Genomic DNA, 21,008 nt, shown 5'->3' with positions numbered 1-21,008 from the left:
GGCTGTGCCATGGCAAAATCCAGCAGTCCAAATTCTCCTCTCCAATGCAATGAGAAGACAGGGAGTCAGAAATTCTCAAAAGAGATGGATGTTACAGGTTAAAGAACTGGATGAAAATTATGTGTGCTCTATGAACTCCATGGGGTCCTGTGAAAGATGCATTTTTCAAATCTCTGGTCTGACCTACCCTAAGCATTCCACTTTTTTGAGAATCCTTATGTTGCTGCAAACTGAACAGGATTGCCTGTCCAAGGACTGGAGGGTCTGAAGAGATTCCTCCATTGCACAGGAAGGAAGAAGTACTCTAATCCTTGTCAAGGTGGAACTCTAGCACACAATTTCATACCATGATGGAACCTGTGAGTTCTACCCATTCATGGCTTCCCACACAAGATGTCATTGCCATTGGTGGATGTGTGTGAATCCTTCCTGAGCCCTCAGGACCAGACAAACCCAAGCATAGTCACTGGGCCCATGGTGATGAGAGTCTGTCATCAAGGATTCAGGGGCAGAGGTTGTAACACCTGTCCTCCTGAGCTGGCACTTCACAGGAGAGCTTTCATCACCTCCTGTTACACTTTGTGCCAGCAACCAGCTAGAGTGGCACCTGCTCCACTGAGACTAGAGGGAGTTCTGTGTTACTTCCAGTGCAGGAAATGCCAATATTCCTGTTTTGCCCCCTGAATTCACTTGTTGGGGACATTTCTTCCTCTATATTCTGTTAATCATCTTTCCAGAGATGCCTCAGTCTGTTGTCACTGGGGGTCAGCCACCAAGTGCTTCTCTCCTGCTCAGACACCTGGATGATGAACAAATTTTTAGAATAGTTCTTACACAGCTAGACAGGTTTGGTTTTGAGATACCTAAAATATCAGTCATAATGGAAATACTGAGCTTTCTTACAAGTCTGGACCTATTTTAAATTCATGAATGTGATTTATTTTTTGATTGACTTTACACATTTAATTCTTTTTGAGGAAAAGCTGAAAATTAATGCTTAATAGAAATTTAGAACAGAAGGAGATTGTCACTTGATGTCTGAATCACATCTCACACTTTTCAGTCACCACCTCTTTATTAGCTTCAATATGCTTTGCATTAGACCACAAATGCAGACAAGTTTATTCATTGCACACCCTTTAATATTTTCACATTCGTGTTACTGCTGTGGCAGGCTGTTCATAAGAGATATAGATAGTATTGTCTGATAAAACTCAATGGCACTCATGATCAGGTAAATAGCAGAAAATTTCACCTCTTTCACTCTGTGTAAGGATTTAATATGAAATACAAACCATCTCTCAGCACGTCTTGTTCAGGTCACTGGACATCTTAGCTGTATAAAGGTGGTTTGCTTAGATGTTAAACACAGCAGGAAAATAAGATCAGAGGGTTAAAAGCATAAATAAATAAATATTTATTATTTGAGAGATAAATTATTTTTTAAATTATTATAAATTACTATTTAAATAAATAAATATTTCTCAGCCTGACTATGTTTGATTCACCAAAAACCAATGGCTATCACAATACCAACTAAAGGTTTCTGAGTTCAGTATTTGGAAGGGTCCCATGTCAGACTGCACCATATTTACTGAAACACCAGGTGACTCAGGACCCAAGCAGCTTTCTTGTATTAACATGAGTTTCCATGTTTCTTGAAATACTACAAATCTAGGGGGGAAATTCTCCCTGAGTACCAAGAGTACAGAAAGATCCAATAAAAAAGTGTTGCACAGGCAGTGCTTAGATCTACCCCACAGAAAATATAAGACAGTTAAAGGTGGTTTCTTTATTCTAAATTGGCAAACCTAAGATAGCCCTTGGACCTTAAGTCTAAAGGCTGCAAAAATCAAATCTGGAGGGATTCAAGTAAATGTAGTGAGAACTTGAAGGGAGAGAGAGCTGCAGTGGGTGCCTGGTAGATGGCTGACCTGAGGGCAGCAGGGTGCAGCAGACCATGGGGAGAAGCAGGAGGCCTTTTCTGTCCATCTGGCAACTCACACAGGGACTTTTTAAAAAGAGAGAGATGCACACATCTGATGTTTTTCCCAGTCTCTGCAGTGATGTAGACATCACAGGCAAGAATGGGAGTGCAGGGAGAGGCAGAGAAGAGCACAACAAGAGCTGCCTCGTGTCCCTCTTGAGCAGGATCCTCTGGAAGCACAGCAGAGAGGCAGCAGCTGCACCAGGCAAACAGCCCTGAGCATGGCAGGCTTGGGCTTGTGATTGAACCAGCGTGGGCTGTGGGAGCCTGGGAGTGCCCTGAGAGCACGGACAGGACACCTGATGGCCAGAGACACTTCACTGTGCCCACAAAAATCTGAAGAGAAGTGAGAAGGACAGCTGGTAGGAAGGATAACATGAAATCCTTGATTTGTCTCCAGGAGTGGGAAGGAGGCTTGAAAAGTAAGAGATGCTCAGGACTTTAGTTTTCTGCACCTGATGTAGCCATGCAGCTGTGGACATCTCCTTGCCCTCTGCAAAACTGACACCACCTCCACCACCTTTATCTGCTTCACAGGAGCATGGATAGCTTTATGTTCATGGCAACAAGTAAATTACTGCTGCATATGTCCAGGTAGCTCTGCTGTCAAGTTGTCAGGCCACAGAGGATTTACTTCATCTGTTATTGACATGCAACAGTCAGGAGATCATTCAGGCCATTAATTATTCACAGATGTTATCACTGCTCCAAGCAGGATGGAGCTGGTTTCCCCTTTATAATTAAAAAGGAGATAATTTGATGTGTGATACAGCTCAATACCACAGCACCCAGGAACCAGAGAACCCAATCACATCCCAGAGTGATGATAACACACAATAAAAATTGTACTTGTGAAAGGTGCCCTACCCCTGGCTTAGGCAAGTGGGAACTGTGAATGGCTCAGCTTTGCTCCAGCCCTGTATCCAGCAAAGGCAGTGGTAAGATTCCCACTAAGCTGTGGGAGCAGAGGCAGATTCAGTAGGTGTTTTGAAAATCCTACCTTCAATTCAAAGTCCATTCATGCTAAAGGTGTCTGTTGACTGTATTAAAACTTGGCTCAAACCCATATCTATTAGATCATTGAGCCAAAAAATATGGCTTAATCCTATTAAATATTAGTCTGCTTTAAACTGGATTTCCTAAGTAGGTAAGCTTTCTGACTTCTGTCAGCAGCAAGAGCAGTGCACAAACCACTGTGCATCCTTCCCAAACATGTTTGTGCCATACCTGTTTTGCCTGGAAACTTCTCCTGTGAAAATAACACCCATCTACAATATCAATACCCCCAACCTCCCTTCTCCTGCTTCATTAAGCTTTTCTTTTTAGAAATTACTCTTGTGTAAAGTGATTATTTTAATCTCAAGGTCCATGGCTTTGAGCTTTCTGTAGAAGTTTGGTATCCTGGTGAATCCAGAAGGTTTGATGGTAGAGTGGACAGTACCCAGCTACCTGCACAGTGTCCAGGCACATATGGCCTTTGGACTGTGCCATCAGCCCCTTGTCATCCCTTTCACTGTTTTTCTTGTGTCTTCCTATGTCCCATACCAAGGACTGAGTGCTCTCTCACTGATCTCTCTTTCTCTCTCTCTCTTCTCCCCCCCTCTCTCCTTACCTTGCTACCACTATTGGGATGTAGAGTAAAGATGCTGGTATCAGGACTTTGGTTATGTTGGATGAGCAAGGAGGTAAGTTCAGATTGCTTCAGAAAGGAACTATAACCTTTCTCAAAGTGCTGTACTGACTGTTTGCAACCTTGGAAACGAGGGACAGAAAATATGTGTGGTTGTGCATGAGAACCCCAAAACCTCTTTGCCTTTAGCTTTGTTGTCCAGCAGAGAAAAATGTACAACAGCTGCCTAAGAGTCTGTACTTCTTTTGATCTGCTTCCCATTAATGTCAAAGAGCTGCAGGCTGAACTCATCCAAATCACCATTTGGTTTCAGCAAGCTTTGGGTCAAGATCCAGCTACATGATGAGAAGATTTGCCTTTATAAGTGTAAAATCCAGCATTATTTATGCAGGTGCTATGTAATTTCCCCACTTAAATCACAAGTGAAAGACATGCAATAAATGCATCCCAAGAGAAGGTAAAATGGGTTTAGTTAGTGTAAGATTCAGTTAATTTTTGTATAATAGTGAGGCAGGGAAAATGACATATTTTGACATTACAGATATTACACAATCAGCTCATTACAATTGTCCATATAGGAGGTTTCAGACTTAGACTACCTGTCTGTGGATGACAAAGACAGAGTTTGATATATTCAATACATTCCAGGAAATTACATTTTTGCTCTTCATAATATTGCAAAGAAAAGGCAGATTTCTCTCCCTCTCAATAAAACTAATAAATCTTCATTTGCCATAAATCCACAGCCCCAGCAAAATTGTGTCTCCAATAAATCAACAGAGTAGAAATTTCTGCTACTCTCTATCAGACCAGCCCCCAAAGGCCCTTGTTACTATTTACAATATTGCATGACACAAAATTATTATTAGGAAATGTTTTCTGCAGAGGTAATGCTGTATTACTCATCAAACCCAGACAATGATAATAAGCAAGGGTACAGAATTCTTGGGAAATGGACTGCAGAACCTGACAGGCCCTTTCCAGTTTTAATGTCCCTGCCTCTCTGACACTGTAATGAATGAAAAGTAATAACACGACCTAAATGGAAAGCATTTTCTTCTATTTGCTTTTTTTTTTGTCTGTCTCATTGCTTTCCCCCCCACATCCCCCCTTTAGGGAAAAGAATTTAACTCAACCAAATTTTGTCACATCGATTTGTCTTGACAAGAAAAATATTACAGAGAATATTTTGTTGTCTTCAAAAAATAATGGCAGTAGAAGAACTACCAGCCAATACAGAAACCCAGAAATTACTTATGTTGAAACAGATATGGCACCTGTTTAAATAATGTGTTTTGTTTCAGCAGTGGATTATACAGTTGTAATAAATCACAAATATTGTCAAAGAAAGTATGTTAATACCCAGGTGTGTCTTGCAATGTAATTCACAGGCACAGCACCAGAAACTTTAATGGTTCCTGGGAATTTATGTTTCTGTTCTTTAACTGCTATATTTCCACAGATTGCTAGGGAGGTTTATTTTTATTTTAATCCTGATTTTTTTTTTTTTTTTAATTATTATTTTGGAATTTGACTATTGTTAAACCCCTGTATTCAAAGTTTTCTGATGGATTCACTCTGTAACTGTGACAGGAAGGACAATCTGGGTAGAGCCAAGGAGCTGAGACTGGACACACTCAGCTCTCAGGAGTCCAGGGAGCTGACTATTAAACCCTTATTGACAGTGAAACCTGAAATGCTTCTTGTACAGTCAGAGATGCAGTTAGTCAATAACTGCAGGAAAGAATCAGAAGGTTTTGAAGCCTCTTTAAATTGGTTGTGGTCATGCCTTAAGTGGTTCAGTAAATTTAGCTTATGACTATACTGTGTGGGTTTCTCAAGGAAAACAGCCAAATAATGCTACCAACCCTGAATATATTGTAACCTTGTACTATGCCAAATGCTTAATTAAGTTTTCTCCATTTTAGCCATATGTAGGTATAATAATTGCTAATTTTTTTATTTCATTTTAGCCATAAAGGAGTTACACTACCGGGCAAAATGTGCTAATGGTGACTTTGAACCCTCTGTAATTAGTGCAATGTGTGCTGCTCACGGATGTCTCAGCAGATTATCAGATTAAGGAAATAATTTGCTAACACTGCCATGTGATCTCTTTGCAGCTGGCTGCACAAGTCACTTAAGATTATTAGGTGTTAAATATACAGAAAACATGACATTGATCTTTCCAGTGGGCGGCAGGCAGAAGATCTAATCTCTGCACTTGCTTGAAGCTCTATTTCTAGGTTTTCTTACAAAATTGCTTGTTTTGAAGTTAAACAGAGCTTACATGGAAAAACATTTCTGAGCCAATTGAACCCAAATACTGCAAAGCAGAACTGATTTTCTGGTATCAGTAAGCACAAGTGTCTGGGATCATAAAAGGCAGTAAGTCAAGGTAATTTCCCAGTGCCAGGTATTTGTATAACAAAGCCAGCCTGGATAGCTGCTGTTGCCCAAAGGTTTAGCACAGCTGGCTGCACAGCAGGTCACAGAGTCTGTCATGACCTGCGGAGAACTGGAGCTTCACAAGAGTCTCTGTTTCCCAGAGAATGACACTCCCATAAAAACTAGAGACCTCCTCCTGTGTCCTTTGAAGAATGGGAACCTGAGTAGCCCCTCTGCAATATCAAGAGGTACCATTTTTTGGGTCAGGTATTGTCACCCAAATCAGTTCAAGACAGCTTTTCCCCCTGGGAACTCACAGGAAGGAACTAGGAGTTTAGACTTTCCTTGGTGAGCTTTTTTCCATCACTAAGAAAGTCTTTCCCAGACCACTTGTGCATCCATATGTATTTAACTCTTCAAACAAAAATACTTGTATTTTACATGAAAAAATAAATGCTGCAAAGGGTTACTGAGCAATGGCAATTCCTCTGCTTCTTTAAAACATGCTAACTTAGAAAAATGTTAATATTTGGATTCATTTTGGTTAAAAGCAGACAGGAGGAATGAAAATAATAGTAAAAGGTAAAGATAAGAAAGTAAACCTGAAGTGTTAACAAAGAAAAGTCCCAGACTGGCAATTCTGTTCATTCAAAGGAAACTCCCATCACCTGGACATATTAGCAGGGTTAAAGATTTGGACCTTAAAGGACATTTTTGTGTGATGATGTCCTCATGCAGTTTATTACAGAAGATTTTTTTTTGTTTTATTCCAAATGAGGTGGAAGGGAGAAACTTTTCCAATTACAACAGTAGCATCACAGTAATTTTTCATCCAAGACAAGATAGAGGAATAGCAACAACTCTGATAAGAGGCAAAGGAAATGTTGGTGCAATTGGAATTTTCTCCATAAATGCACAACCAGCAATGCCAGGGAATATGGGGAGCAGATTAATTTACCAGAAGATCTTACTCCAGATCAAGTTTATAAAGGAGATAAAATATGGAAATAACTGGGCAATCCCACAAACTAAAGCACTGGCACCAGTTGATGGCACACATGAGAGCTGACCTCCACTGCTTTTGCAGGAGTTGTGAGTTTGGCAGCTTTGTCTGTTATGGCTAGCTAATTAACAAAATAAAAGGGGACTAACAACTACTCCAGTTTTCACAGTGAAGATGGTATTTGTTATGCTGAAATCATAGCACAGAACAAAAGACAAATGAACCCACACAAAGCAGGTTGTGCCTTTGTCTACTGTTATTTTTAGCACAGCTACATGTGGGCTCACAGCTCTCCCCTCCAGCTCTTTTCCATTGGTACCTGTGCCCAGCAGTGCCTTTCAGAGCACAGCTAGGTCAGAGCTCAGGATTTCTGAAAAGACTGTCCCAGAAACATACTATGTTCCAATATGATTCTCCTTTATGGAAAATGGGATGATGGCATAGCACTGGAAATAGTTAATCTGCTGAGTCTCAAATTAAACCCTCTTGCATGCAATTATGATTACAATGTGTTCTGAAGATGTCCTTTTTCTTTTCTTCCTTTTTTCTCTAATTAAAAATGGTTTTGGGGGAAATGGCTCCACTGCACAATACTCCAGGCAAAGGAGCAAGTCCTGATCTCCAGAAAAAGGCATTTAACTGGCATTCCAGCACAGGCCCCAGATCCTGGACATCAGTGAAGGAACAGTTATTATAAATTATAGATGGGGTTGCAAAGGTGAAGCAGCACCACACTTGCTCTGTGCTGGTCTTGCTGCCAATGCCTTGTAAGATGCTTTTGCAGCTGTTTTTGCTCAAGACACCACAGGAGCAGCTGAGGGATGCCCTTGCTGCAGCTTCCCTGCCCCAGCCACTTACCCAGATCAGCCACAGGATGAGGAATTGTCTGCTTCCAGACAATACCAATTCTCTTTGATATATATCATATATAAACATGTAGATGCAGTTTATTCAAATAATATTGCAACAAACTGTCAAAAGATGTTCAAACTCTGACCTTGAAGGGCTTCTCTAAATGAAAGACAGGAGACATTATTTCTTTTAGGTGTGAATTTGCACAGGTTCATGCCAGTATATGCCACCAAACTGTCTTCTCTAAAACCTTTTAATACAGCACAGAACATTGGAACAGGGAAGATCTATGGAAAGAGCCATTAAATTAACCTCTCAATAGCCATCTGATTTCCTATCGGCAGTGATTCATTCTGGGCCACATTTTAATAGAAGTTATACCAAAACAAATCCAGTGTGATCCCATTAAGTTAATTCCACTATAATATTTATGCCTCAATAATTGTGGTTAGACTCATGAATCCATTTCCTTGCCTGTGGGACCAGATCTTTGACAGGTATAAATTGGTATTGCTCCACAAAGACAGCATAACTATGCTGATTCAAACCAGTTAACAATCCAGCCCCCAACATAAACCACTAGTGAGTGGTTTTAGGACCAGCAGTCAGCTGTCTAGACTTCTAGGCTACAAATATGACATGGGGTTTTTTACACTGATGAGGTTTCCTTTAAAGGAAGATAAATTAGTTGTGGGTCCCTTTCCTATTCAGCAATAGCCCAAGCATCAAACACAAATCCTGAAGCAGGATAAATAAAGTCAGGATTCTACAGAGGGCTGTAATTTAAATTGAGGTCCTTGAGTTGTGTCAAATATATTCTTCAATAAGCACTCATTTATTGGGGCAGGACAGAAAACAGGTAAAGAAAGTTCAAAAGGACCTATTACATGTATGGCTTTAGAGAATGTGCATCTGAGCAAGGAGAATTGTGCCACTGAGAGCCAACAGTGGTACCAGATCTAGGACTGACCCATGCAGTGTTAACCTGGCTTTTGCTATTGGACAGACCAGGTTAGAGGAGCACTGGCAGGAAAATCAATGAGAGAAAGATCAGATATCTCTCATCCCCCCCAGTGTCAGAATGCACATGTGGGTACAGCCATCTTTTGTCTGAAAAGGGGCTGTGCAAGCACAGTGCTCAGAGGCTGGGAGCCTGTGACAGAAGTGCAGCAAATCCCATCATGCTGCATGAACCAGCACCAAAGCCAGCTCACACTCCCACAGCTGCTCCCAGAGCAAGCATTGCCCAACAGTGCAGGAGCAGGAAGGACCCGAGTTAGCCAGGAGAAGGAGCACAGGGAGGGGCACAGGGAGAAGCTCTGTCCCCTTCTAGCACAGACTCACATTTCTGATGAGAAGCACAGTCTGTGCCTACAGACACGAACCTGAGCTCCTGCTGAAGCCTAAATTACAACGTGCATTAAGACAATCCAACCTTGCACGTCTGGCTCTCGGCTCAGCAGTTTATCTGGCAGAACTTGTGCAGTCCCTCTCTCAGGTTTCCCAATCCTTTACTTACACTGTTTGTGCCCCTTTCAGAGGGCAGTGCCAGGTAACTCTGATCCTCTAAATATATTGTATTTGGGATCTATAACTCCTGTGGTATCAGGAGAGAGGCCCACCCAGCTGAGGAGAATGAAAACTGAGAGCAGAAAAGCAGATGAGTCTCATCATACTAACATGGCACCTCTCCTTCTCAAAGCCCAGTGTCATGCAAGAATTAAACAAAGCACAAGTTCAATACTTGAATTATTCCAGCTTGAATAGTTTAGCCCAGGATTTTCTAGGCCCTCGAGGGGTGAGGTTCATGTTTCCTATTAAAATTAATTTTATTTAATTTTTTAAATGGGAACTGGGTATCTAAACCCTCCAGAAAGCTTTGAAAAGCTAATCCTCAATTGTTATTAAAAACCCAAGTAAGAAATTAGGTTTCTTCATGTTCCCAAAGAAGAGGAGCTTTTTACATATTGACATCAATATGCATATGATTTTTCTTCTAAAATTTTCTTCTTTCATTTTTTTTTCTGGATAGGACTCAGTTAGCATTAAGGATGACATTAAATTCCTTCTATAAGGAGTGCTCTTAGTTTCCTTCTCTACAGTCTAATTCAGTGTTTTTCTATTCCATGTGGTGAATAGGGATGTATTTGTGGTTTACTGGGATTGCTTTATTTTTTTCGTTAGGTACAGTTACAATTTTTAATGGATTGAAATACCACTGTCAGTAACTTTCTGATCCTGGATAGTATCTGAGGCTATCCTTTGGGAACTAAAGGCGTAAAATGTAAATCTCATGTAAAATGCTGTCCCTACTGCAGACTCCACACAAGACCCTTGATCCCATTGGATCCATATCTGTTTACCTCAGTGGAGAATCTATTCCCACACGTTTACATCGTGGCATTCTGTTCCTCTAGGATATTTTCCCCAGCTTTAAAAGTGAAAAAAATTAACACATTAAGTTATTCTGAGACACCAAGTCACTTAGAAAACCAAGCCACTAAGAAAACCCATCAGCCTTAGGTGGAAATATGCCAAATTCTGTTTAATGCCAGCAGAGAAACAGGGTCGATACATGGCCAGTTTCTGGTCCTGGTGCTTCTTAACTTGCCCTGGAGCAAAGCAGAAGTGACCCCGCTGAAAACATGAGTCATCACCCAATGCCTGTTTCCACAAGGTCCCTTGGGGCCAGAGACAAGGAAGCCACAGCCAGAGAGCCTCTCCCAGAGAGCATCGGGCTCCTGGAGTGGTTTCAGTTGTTCTGTGTTCACTGAGGTTACTCGTGATCTGCAGCACCCACACTGGGAAGAAAACCAGCCCCGAGGCCACACTCAGACTAGAGATCAATATCCAGCACCAGTCAAAGTGTCAGGTCTCAGTTTCCTCAGCCTCTGGAAGAAAGGGTACCTCGACACAAGCCCTTAACAGCCCACTCCATTTCTGCTACCATTAACTACCAGCTCTCTCACTCACTAACCAAACAAATTGTGCTGCCCACACCCACCTAATTCCAAGGCATTTGTAAGTGTAATTAACTGAATTGTTCTCAATGGAAGGACATATTTTCTCTAATACTAACATACATAAATGCAAAATAATAACACAATCTTTCTTTCTCCTGGATGTCACTGTGTCTTAGTAAGTTAATGTATTGTATTATGTTTCTGGACCTTGAACTTTATAACCCTCCCTTTCTACATCATTACATCTTGTTTATATTAATATATTTCAAATAAATTTCTCCTTTGTTTTATTCTTCCCATACTAATAAAAAAAATCTTCAGCGTCCAATGCAGCATACATCCTTTCAGCAATGCATCAGCTCAGATTAATGCATTGTAATGTCATTATTAACTCAGTTCTACATGGTCATTTTTCATGTTCTGTTGAAGACAAAAATCAAACAAACAAAAATACAATTCATTCCACACTGTCATCCCTTTGTCCTGACCAGAACAACTCGATCGTGTTGAAGAAGGCATGAACCATATCAACCAAGACATGAAGGAGGCCGAGAAAAATTTAAAAGATTTAGGGAAATGCTGTGGCCTTTTCATATGTCCTTGTAACAAGTAGGTACTGGGTACCGGCTCTGCTATGTGGTGTCCAGTTTTTTGTCACAGTGAATGTCTGAAGTTTTTGTCTTTTTTTTCTTTGTCCTTTTCCATCTGCTTCATTCTGTGGGGATAAAATACTTGTGTTTAATCAGAACAACTGGAACGCATCGAAGAGGGAATGGACCAAATCAATAAGGACATGAAAGAAGCAGAAAAGAATTTGACGGACCTAGGAAAATTCTGTGGTCTTTGTGTCTGTCCATGTAACAAGTAGGTGCTGCCTGCCTCATCTCTTTGAGCACTTAAGGCTGATCCCAAAGGCCTTGTGAAGCTCATCCTTGCTAGGCACATGGACAGGATGAGCATGTGGCATGCAGAAAGAACGACTCTGGTTCAAATGCATTCATTTCATAGCATAGACAACTGACTGGAAATTACTGTAGATGCATTAAAATCAGGCATACTGTAGTGAAAGCTTCACTGTTGACACCTTTTAATGGTAAAAGTTTCAACATTTTACATAAAGTGTACTGAGTGGTTCCCTTTTCCAGCGAACAAAAACACTGGGGCTACCTTATTCCTGGACACTCTAAATTTTGAAACATATTTTCACTAACAAGTTTCATAAACAAAAGAGCTGAAAAAATACAGAAGAGGTCATACTAAATATTGCTCAAAATTGTGGATGAAAATCACACCTTTTTTCGTTGTTCAACAGAAATATTCCGATGAGATCTTGAAAGAGATGTGACATTTCATAATTGGAACCCAACTTGAAATGGTTTTCATCCTGCCACAGGCAAAAAAATTCGAGAAAACCTCAACATTCCAAATTTGGGTAGCACGTACACTAAGCAGAAATGTTGAAATGCATTAAATTTGCTTGCATGCCATCACACTTGAACGAAACCGTCCTCCAAGTAATGCCAAGCTTGTTTTAAGTGCCAAATGAAAATGTGATGTGCGGTTATGTGGGTGTAGGAAATCGGGGACCGACCCGAAGCCCTTGAGGAATGGCAAATCCAGCATGCAGTGAGTAGGCATGAAACCAGGTTGCAGTGAAAATATTCCTAAATGGCTGGCCAGAGATTATGCAGGTAACCAAGCAGAGAGTAGTGTTGTTGTAGTATTAAATTCTCCTTTTTATGTGAACCAAAACCTGATCCTACCCTGATTATCAAGACCAAAAGGAAAGAGAGCTGTGATAGAGTTCATGGGGTATTTTGCCAAAAATCTGAAGAGCAGGACTAGGATTTTTCCTTATCACTCACATTTATTTTGAAGTTAATTCTCCTGGGACACAATACAGATACCACCTCAGGTGTTTTTACAAAATTTATTTTACTTCCTTCTACCAAGACCTGAATACTTTTTTTAGGGTAAACATTTTGCCCAGAATTATTACTGCCTTGATATGTGATGGGAGAGGAGGCCAGAGGCATAGGAAGAGCTGCACACACCCCTTTTGCAAGGGGTATGAGTTCTGACAGGCTGTAGCCCTTGCTGTCCCATGCCAGAGGAGCTGGTGCACAAGAGCTGCAGGTACAAATGAAGCAGAAATTTTACATCTCCCACCCTGCAGCAGCTGTAAAAGCTCAGAAGTGACAGCCACACATGTGACAGCGATGGGATTAGCACCTGGCACGTGGCACTAGAACATCTGCCACTTTGCTATGGCTGCAGGGTCATGCTGTGAGAACAGAATGATTCTGCAGATGATGTAGGGAGCATGAATTTCCCTTCTGTAAGGAATTCTGTCCCTATCACTCTGCAGCCATATTTCAGAGAGCAGCACTGCTGACCAATGCTCAGAGGATGGATGAAGAATGGTTTTAGAGGTTGTTCTCTGAGTCATTAAGACAAGACTCCACTGGCACAAATAAGATGATGTTCTGAGGAGTGGAGTGTGGGAGAGAGAGAAATCCATACAGTTCTGGGCATCAGAATCACCATGATCCCCTAATGCTCTTCTGGCTGGTGGGAGATTATTGGCATATATTTATAAAAAAGATTAGTCACTTTACATGTAACGCTGCCCTGATATATAGTGAAATTACAGTTCTCTGAGCCTTAAAAATATTGATCCTACATTCTTAGGAGACCCTAAATACCCACTGCATGGAACTTTGACCAGGTTCCATTCAAAAGGACAGCTGCTATTGACCATGAGCAGATCCAAGCTCCACCTGTTGACTTTAACTGGAAGTCCACAAGAAAAAAAGAGATCAGATTCTGGGTATACAAAATCATTTACCTCAAACACAGAAACTGTCTCACTGACAAAGTTGCATAGGTCTAAAGAACAGGCAAAACCCTGTAAATGTATCTGCAGCAAGAGAATGACTTTCAGGAATTTCTAGAAATGCCAAAGCTGATGTATAGTTTCAGAGAACTAAAATTGAACAAGACAACCATCATATTTTTAAATCTTCATAAACTTTAATAGGAAATTAGCAACAGAACAGATCCATAGGAAAGATCCTCTTTTAATCTATATTTTAATTCTATATTGGATCATACAACACATCTTCAGGCTCATTTAAAACTGAGCTGCTTCAGGGGGCATGGAAAGAACATAACACCAGAGATGGGATTGTCATGTCCTTTGCCAAATCTTCCAGAAGCATGCTCAGTTGCTCCCCCAAAATCCAAGCCATGGGGCTGATTATAGGACTGATTGGAGCTGACTAAGGAACAGGGAAACCACAGAGATTTGCAGTTCCCAGTGGTTTTGCTGGAAATGGCCCCATTTCCAGAATAAAATCAAGAACTTATACCTGTGGACCCCAAAGCCTTACATTCCCCTGTTAAAATGTTCAGTCTTGTCTGGTGACTCCAATGACAGCAGCCTTAAATAGGCTGCACATATCAATCTGCCACGCTAAGGGTGCCTGGATTTTAAATTTCTATTCAGGGCAGGTCAGTCAAAAATGGCTCTCTGAAGGTTAGTGTAACTGCCACAAAATACAAATATAACAAGCTGCTAGGCTATTTTAAAAGTCATATGGTTTAAAACTCCTGAAGGAAGTGATAATCCATTTTTGCCTGTGTCTTGCTCATTGTGAAGGCTGTTACTGCTGATGCATTGAGGGTATGATGAACTATTGGGGCAACTGTGCTTAGTGAGAATGCTTTATTTCTTATTCATGCCTGTAGCTGGTGCATGAAGAAAAATGTAGAAAAATTTCCCTTTCTGATGCTAGATTGCTCGTATCTTTTATTTTCTCCTGCACTCATTTCACTTCTGCCTATTTTACTTTTTGTCTCTGTGGACAAAGGTTTGTACATCAACTGTCGATGTATGATTACTATTTTCAAGTACCGATATATTATTTGAAAAATCAAATGAACCCTATAATAAAATCATCCCCAAATCACCTTGTGAAAGGTCAGTGGCTTTAAATGCCTATTATGCCACATACATATTGGAAAAAATATCATCAGAAGCCAAATATTCTGCATGGTAAAATGTTAAATTGTAGCCAAATCTGTTTTTCTCTAAGAGGGTGTGTTGCTGTGATGTGATGTACACACTATACTTGGCAGTTCTGTTTTTATGTCTGTCTGCCAGTACGTCCTCTGTGTTTGATGTCAAAACATATGTGTCACTGAAATGAAATGATGTTTTCTACTTATCTGTATTTCTTCTCTTCTCTTTCCTTTTTTTTTTTTTTTTAATTTTTATTTTTTAATTTTCCTTCTTTCTGGAAATTAAGTCAACATCAAAAAACCTGTGTGCAGTGTTGTAGACTTGACGATTGCAATTCACCCTATTGGAAATTAAACCTCTGACAATCACTGTTGTGGCAGTAAAGTTAAAAAAAAAAAAAGCAAAAATCCCACCCCCTCCTTTTATTCAGGGTTATGATATATCGGTATACAACCAATGACCCTCTATCTGAAAACTCATTTGCTTGATTCAGCTTTTAGCTTGGAGAGATAAAGAGTTTTGCCTTTGTCTTGTGCACTTGGTGCTTTGTTACTCATCATCTTTTTTGCATAGGCTTAAATCAAGTGATGCTTACAAAAAGGCCTGGGGCAATAATCAGGATGGTGTTGTAGCCAGCCAGCCTGCACGTGTGGTAGATGAACGGGAGCAGATGGCCATCAGTGGTGGCTTCATCCGCAGGTGAGCCTTTTTATCCACTGTTTTCTCTCTGTTCTCCTTGGCACTGATATATTTAGATTTCTTCCATATGGTCATGAGTTCTGTGGTGCTTGTTAACTCCTTCTGTGGTGTTGGGTGCTGTGATGGAGTCAGGGTTTTCCTCCAGGTGGTGCTTGGATTCAGGATGGCGGTGATTAAGACACATCCTAAAGATTTTACATCCAGGGACATCTCCTGGCCCTGAGGGTCACCTGAGCTCTAGTGCAAAGGATGGTGACCTTGCTGGAAATCCTGGAAGTAAAGGTCTTGGCCCTGAGAACCAGAAGATGCTTGAAAACACAAGCCCAAACCTTACATTTTGAGATTGCCCAGATTTGGGCAATAATAAAGTTGAAATGAAGTCTGTTTATTTATTTCCCAGCAGCACTGTGAGGTGCAGACAGCCATGGCCAGCCAGCACTGTCCTCAGCACTCCAGCTCCCTGTGTGAACACTTTTCCTGGGGGCCTTATTATGGGTCTCACTAATGACACTTGTCAAATGCCTTAGAAATGAAGTGTCAGATAAATACTAGTTTATTGCCATTATGTCTCAAGGCATGCAGTGCCCATTATCCATCCTTGCCAGAAGATGTACCAAAGCATCCAGCAGCCCTCCCTTTCTTTTCAACAACAAAAAAGCCTCAGGCTTCCTGCCAAAGCACCAAGCCAAGCTCAGAACTTGAAGAACACTTTAAATTAGAGGTGCATCCCTCACCTACTTGGGAGTATCCTCAAAACCTCCCTGCATGGGGAATGATGCCCCATTCCTTAGCTGCTGGGAAGCCACAGCTATGGAGGAACAGAGTGGAAATCCATGGGCTCTCAAATCAAAGCCTGTCTGATACACACAACTATATTAAAGGAAACCCCACTGCAAATTTCCCACAACACACAGGGTTCCAGCACAAAGTACCTGCTGATTACAGAGCTTATGGGGCATGTATTTAGAAGACAATGCTATCAGCATGGCTAACACCATACCAGTAGGCAAAGCTTTGATCTCTGAAGATTAAGGACACTAGATTAATAAGTAATTATCTTTCCAAAAACTATTATCCACTTATTTTTTTGGCTGCTGTGATAAAGGGAAATCAGTGTGATAGAAACAATGCTGTCATGCAATCTGGAGTGTGGGATGGAGTTGCCATTTAAGTTTGATGGGTCTGCCATTCACTTTTTTTTTTTTTTTTTTTTATTTCTGGATGGCAGCCCCACTAAAATGAAGGCTGGGGCATGATAATAGAATAGCAGTGAAGGAAGTTAATTGTTCTGAAAATAGCCTGGAGCACCCTTTGGGCACCTACATGAACACAAATTGCATAAGAGACTCAAAGTAGGAATTTTCTGAAGGGACCCAGGGACCTTAATTTTCTCAGCATCAGTCACCACGTGCCTCTTCAGTCACTGGAGAGTTGAACTGGGCCTTGGCTCAAGCACAAGTTTTTCCTTCCAAAAAGCAAGCAATTGCAAAAGATGGTGCTAAGAATGAGAGATGAATGATGTTTACTAAAGCCAGTAAATCTGAGAGAAGCTGCTTCTATCTTTCACCACAAATACAGATAATTAAACAGGATGTTAGGTCAGGATTTTCACATCTGAAGCACCTCTTCCCCAATATCTCTGTGAGACCCAAGCATACAAGGACTGGACAGTATTAATTAGCTATCTGCAGATTAAGGAGGGGAGCTGCAATCGTTGTAATTCCACCACCTTCCAGCACTGCCCATGAATACTAACCACACACAGATCTGAATGCAGCACCCTTTCCTTCTTTGGGAACTGCAGAGAGGTGCAGCCTGTGGTACACACAAGCTCAGACAGCAACACTTCCACAACAGCAGACACGAGCAGTATAAACAGAGCACTGACAGCCCAGACAACTGAGCCCAACATCCAAAAACCAAGCATGTAACATTTTACAGGTTATCTGATCACTAATCCCTTTTGGTCAAAGCTGAGCACAGCTGCCTGCTCCTCAGGTGACGGGTGACAGAGGATGCAGTGGAAGGTTTGGGTGAATCACAGTTTCAGGGGGAATCTCCTGTCTCTGCTTTAAAGAATTGGGTTTTTGCTCCCAGGGTAACAAACGATGCCCGGGAAAATGAAATGGATGAGAACCTGGAGCAGGTCAGCGGCATCATTGGCAACTTACGTCACATGGCCTTGGACATGGGCAACGAGATCGACACACAGAACCGCCAGATTGACAGGATCATGGAGAAGGTAAGAGCTGCCATTTCCCCCAAGAGGGGCTCTAGTTTCCCTTCTCCAGGCACAAGCCTGGAAAAGATAAGGGACAGAAATAGCTCCTCTCTTCTCCCTCCGAATCCTTGGGCCAAAGCAGAGCTCATTGCAGTGAGTCTGCACCTCCAGTGCAGGCTGGATTGAACCCTTGCTGTTGAATTTGCTCTTAGCAGACATTAAGGCTCTTTCTGCAATAGCTCTGTAAAAGGACAAGTGTCCTGAGCTATGCTGAACTGTGGGGCTTGGAACTGACTGTCCTGGCATTTCCTGCAAAATTTTAAATCCTCCTGTGCTTTTCCTTCCTTGGAAACTCCATGAGCAGCTCAGGATTAGATCACCTGCTTGGAAGACCAGTCCCCAAAGAAGGATTGGGAATTATTAAGCAAAGCATTACCCTATGGTAACAGTGCAGCCAGTTTTGTTGGGCTGCTTATAACAACATTAGGACAGAGATCTACCTGCTCTCTTGTGGGAGGGTGTGTGTGTATGTGTATATATATATATGTGTGTGTGTGTATTTATACATAATTGGTCCCCACACAGTCCCAGTGGAATACAAGGGCTCTGCATTAGTTCTGCAAAATCACCATCTAAAAAGGCAGAGAGCACTGTTCCAGTGCCAGACCTGCACTGCAGATTTCTGAAGCAGAGAGCAGCCCCCTCCAAGCCTGGCTGGGAGCTCCCTGCCATCCTCAGATCCCAAGATCTGCTGCAAGCCATCTGCATTGGTACTGGCAGAGCTCCAGGCACAGGCAGGCTAAAGTGACATAAGAGGCTAGATCTTCATCTGGTGTAAAATCAACACAAGGCTCCACTTCCGCCGAGATTTACACAACCTGAGGATCTAACCCAAGGACTGAGATGTGGTGCTTAGAGTTAATTCTGACCTCAAGTGATAGAGCTGGTGCCCTTGAGCCTTCTTACACACACATGCCTCCTCACACAACCAGGATGCCCATGCCTGTTTTTTTGTGCCAGTTAACTATGTCAGAGCCTAGTAGTAAAAAATTAAGGAAAATACCGCACTGAGGGATTCATTCCACGACCTTTCCTTGTTGGAGGTAGATTCTGGAGAGAACACTGGGTGAAGTATATGCTGTCTGAAGGGTGGGAAGATCATCCCTGACAGAGAGGAACAGTAGAGCACATGGCTTTGTGTTGGTCAACAGTCTTGCTTTGTGAAGCTGCATGTGTTGGACTGTACTGGAAAATGCCCTGTATTAGCAGAATGCCATTAAGCACTGTTTCATATTTCTGGGAAAATGAGGAGCATTGGGGGAAGGATTTACTGCTGCTATTCATATGCAAAGAAGTAGAAAACAGCACATCTCTCTATACTTTGAGAAGGGACAGGGACTTTATACAGCCTGTACCATGAGTACCTCTAAACAAGAAGCCTATGACATACATTATTTTCTCAAAGCAATGAGGACGTGCACTATTGCGTTCCCACCTCCCTTGCTCATGTCACAGCAGCAGGAGATGTGCCCTGTGGATGGAAATCAGTGACATCCTACCCTATCCCAAAATACAGCAAGTCCAACACTGTTCTTCTACCAGCTCAGGCTTGCAAATATCTGGATTTTGGAAACATTGAGCAGGCCCTCTGTGCACATAAAGCTCATGGGCCAAACTTCTAACCGTGCATGCTGAGAGCAGTAAGCTGAGGGACCAGCCTTCCACAGCTATGTGGTCTTCTTACAGACTTTGGCATTTTGTACTGCAATGGAAAAATAACATTGGCAGCTAATGCATTCATAAAATCACCCAGGGCCCTTGGCTAAGGAACAGTGACACATTTGTGAAAGATGGATTTGCATTGTACACCGAGGAGTTGTCATGAGAGCAGCACAAAAATAAGACAGTCTTCAGTCTTAGTGAAAAATAAGCCAGATTTCTCAGAGTAAGGACACACAATAATGAGGTACTAGAAAAAGGAACACAATGTATTGGTAAAACCCTCTATAAAAGACAGAAATGATGGTTAGCTGGATAACAGTGAAACCACAATTGCACACACAACCAGTCTGCAATGAAATATGCCAACAGACCCTTGTCCCCCTCACAGCATTGCCAGGGTTGCTTTCCTGACCAGCTGCAGCACTATGCTTTGGGTCAATTATGATCATTAGAAAGACCCTTGGCTGGCACAGTTTGCAAAAGTTGGGGTGCATCACAAAGCTAACCCAAAGTACCCAGAGGTGCATCATTAATGCCCCTAAAGGATTTATGTTATACTGGATGCATGCACCCAAACCAGAGCAATCTCATAATGCAGCAAAGTAATCTGATCTATCCACAGCAGTCAGGATAGCAATGAATAAAAGGCTTTATTTATCCTTTCTTCAGATCATAGAGAAAGGGACAAAAATCAAAATGGCAATGTGATGAGTAGGTCATCACCAAAAGAGCCTGGCCCCAAAATCTACTATCTAATCTAAATAGGAGGCTGGGAGGAAAGTAGAGGGGGATCAAAGTACTCTGTCTTGACCTAGTGGGAAGGTCAGCACAAAGAATCCCACTGCCTTCAATGCAACATCATCCACCAGATACTGAAGTCCATCAGATACTAATATCATTAGGAACATGATGTTTCATCTCTGTTCAATGAATATTCATGCATTTTGTGACAAAGGTAACTGCTTCCAAAACCATTGACATTTTAGGTAGCCTTTTGGCAAGAGCATACAAAATTGTGGTAGACAAGGTCAAACTTCTGGCTAAAATAAAGGAGTGTGGCTTGTAATGAGTAGTTTTGCTGATTTATGCTTGTTGAGGATCTGGCACATACTACTGCACTAAAAATACACATCTACATAGCATTTTTCAAAACAATTACAGAGAAAAGCCCAAGATATTTCAGAAAGATTTATTGCACATCAGTATAAACATTCTTAAAGGATTTTTAAATGCATGTGGGAAAGTTGCTTCACCATTCTGCCTTTGCAAATTGGAGATTTAAAATAAATCTGTACAATTTGGATACACCCCAGAGATGTGGGAGCAATCATCAAAGCCAACAAAATGCAGTCATTAAACCACAGAAAGAGTTTGCTATTGGAGCCCATGCTTTTAAAGCAGCAACACAATTCTCACCTTTCCCACAGGTCTGATTTAAAAATTGAAACCATTTTCTATCTAGTCCCTCTGCTAGAATAAGTCGGCATGGCAACGTGGGGTTGAGTGGAGTTTTGCCAGT

The 21,008-nt window shown here is 41.5% G+C and overlaps 1 protein-coding gene across 1 annotated transcript in view; it reads left to right on the top strand.

The window, feature by feature from the left end:
* The window catches only part of SNAP25 (synaptosome associated protein 25), a 60,938-nt gene that overhangs the window by 37,163 nt on the left and 2,767 nt on the right, over positions 1–21,008 (top strand). The window contains exons 4-7 of the mRNA XM_079297870.1: positions 3,624–3,672; positions 11,570–11,687; positions 15,421–15,546; positions 17,644–17,788. Of these exons, the coding sequence (XP_079153996.1) occupies positions 3,624–3,672; positions 11,570–11,687; positions 15,421–15,546; positions 17,644–17,788 (438 nt within the window). The remainder of the gene's footprint in view (positions 1–3,623; positions 3,673–11,569; positions 11,688–15,420; positions 15,547–17,643; positions 17,789–21,008) is intronic.

This window comes from Erithacus rubecula (genome assembly GCF_903797595.1).
Source record: "Erithacus rubecula genome assembly, chromosome: 2".
NCBI lineage: Eukaryota > Metazoa > Chordata > Aves > Passeriformes > Muscicapidae > Erithacus > Erithacus rubecula.
This window is presented reverse-complemented; position numbering and strand designations above follow the sequence as displayed.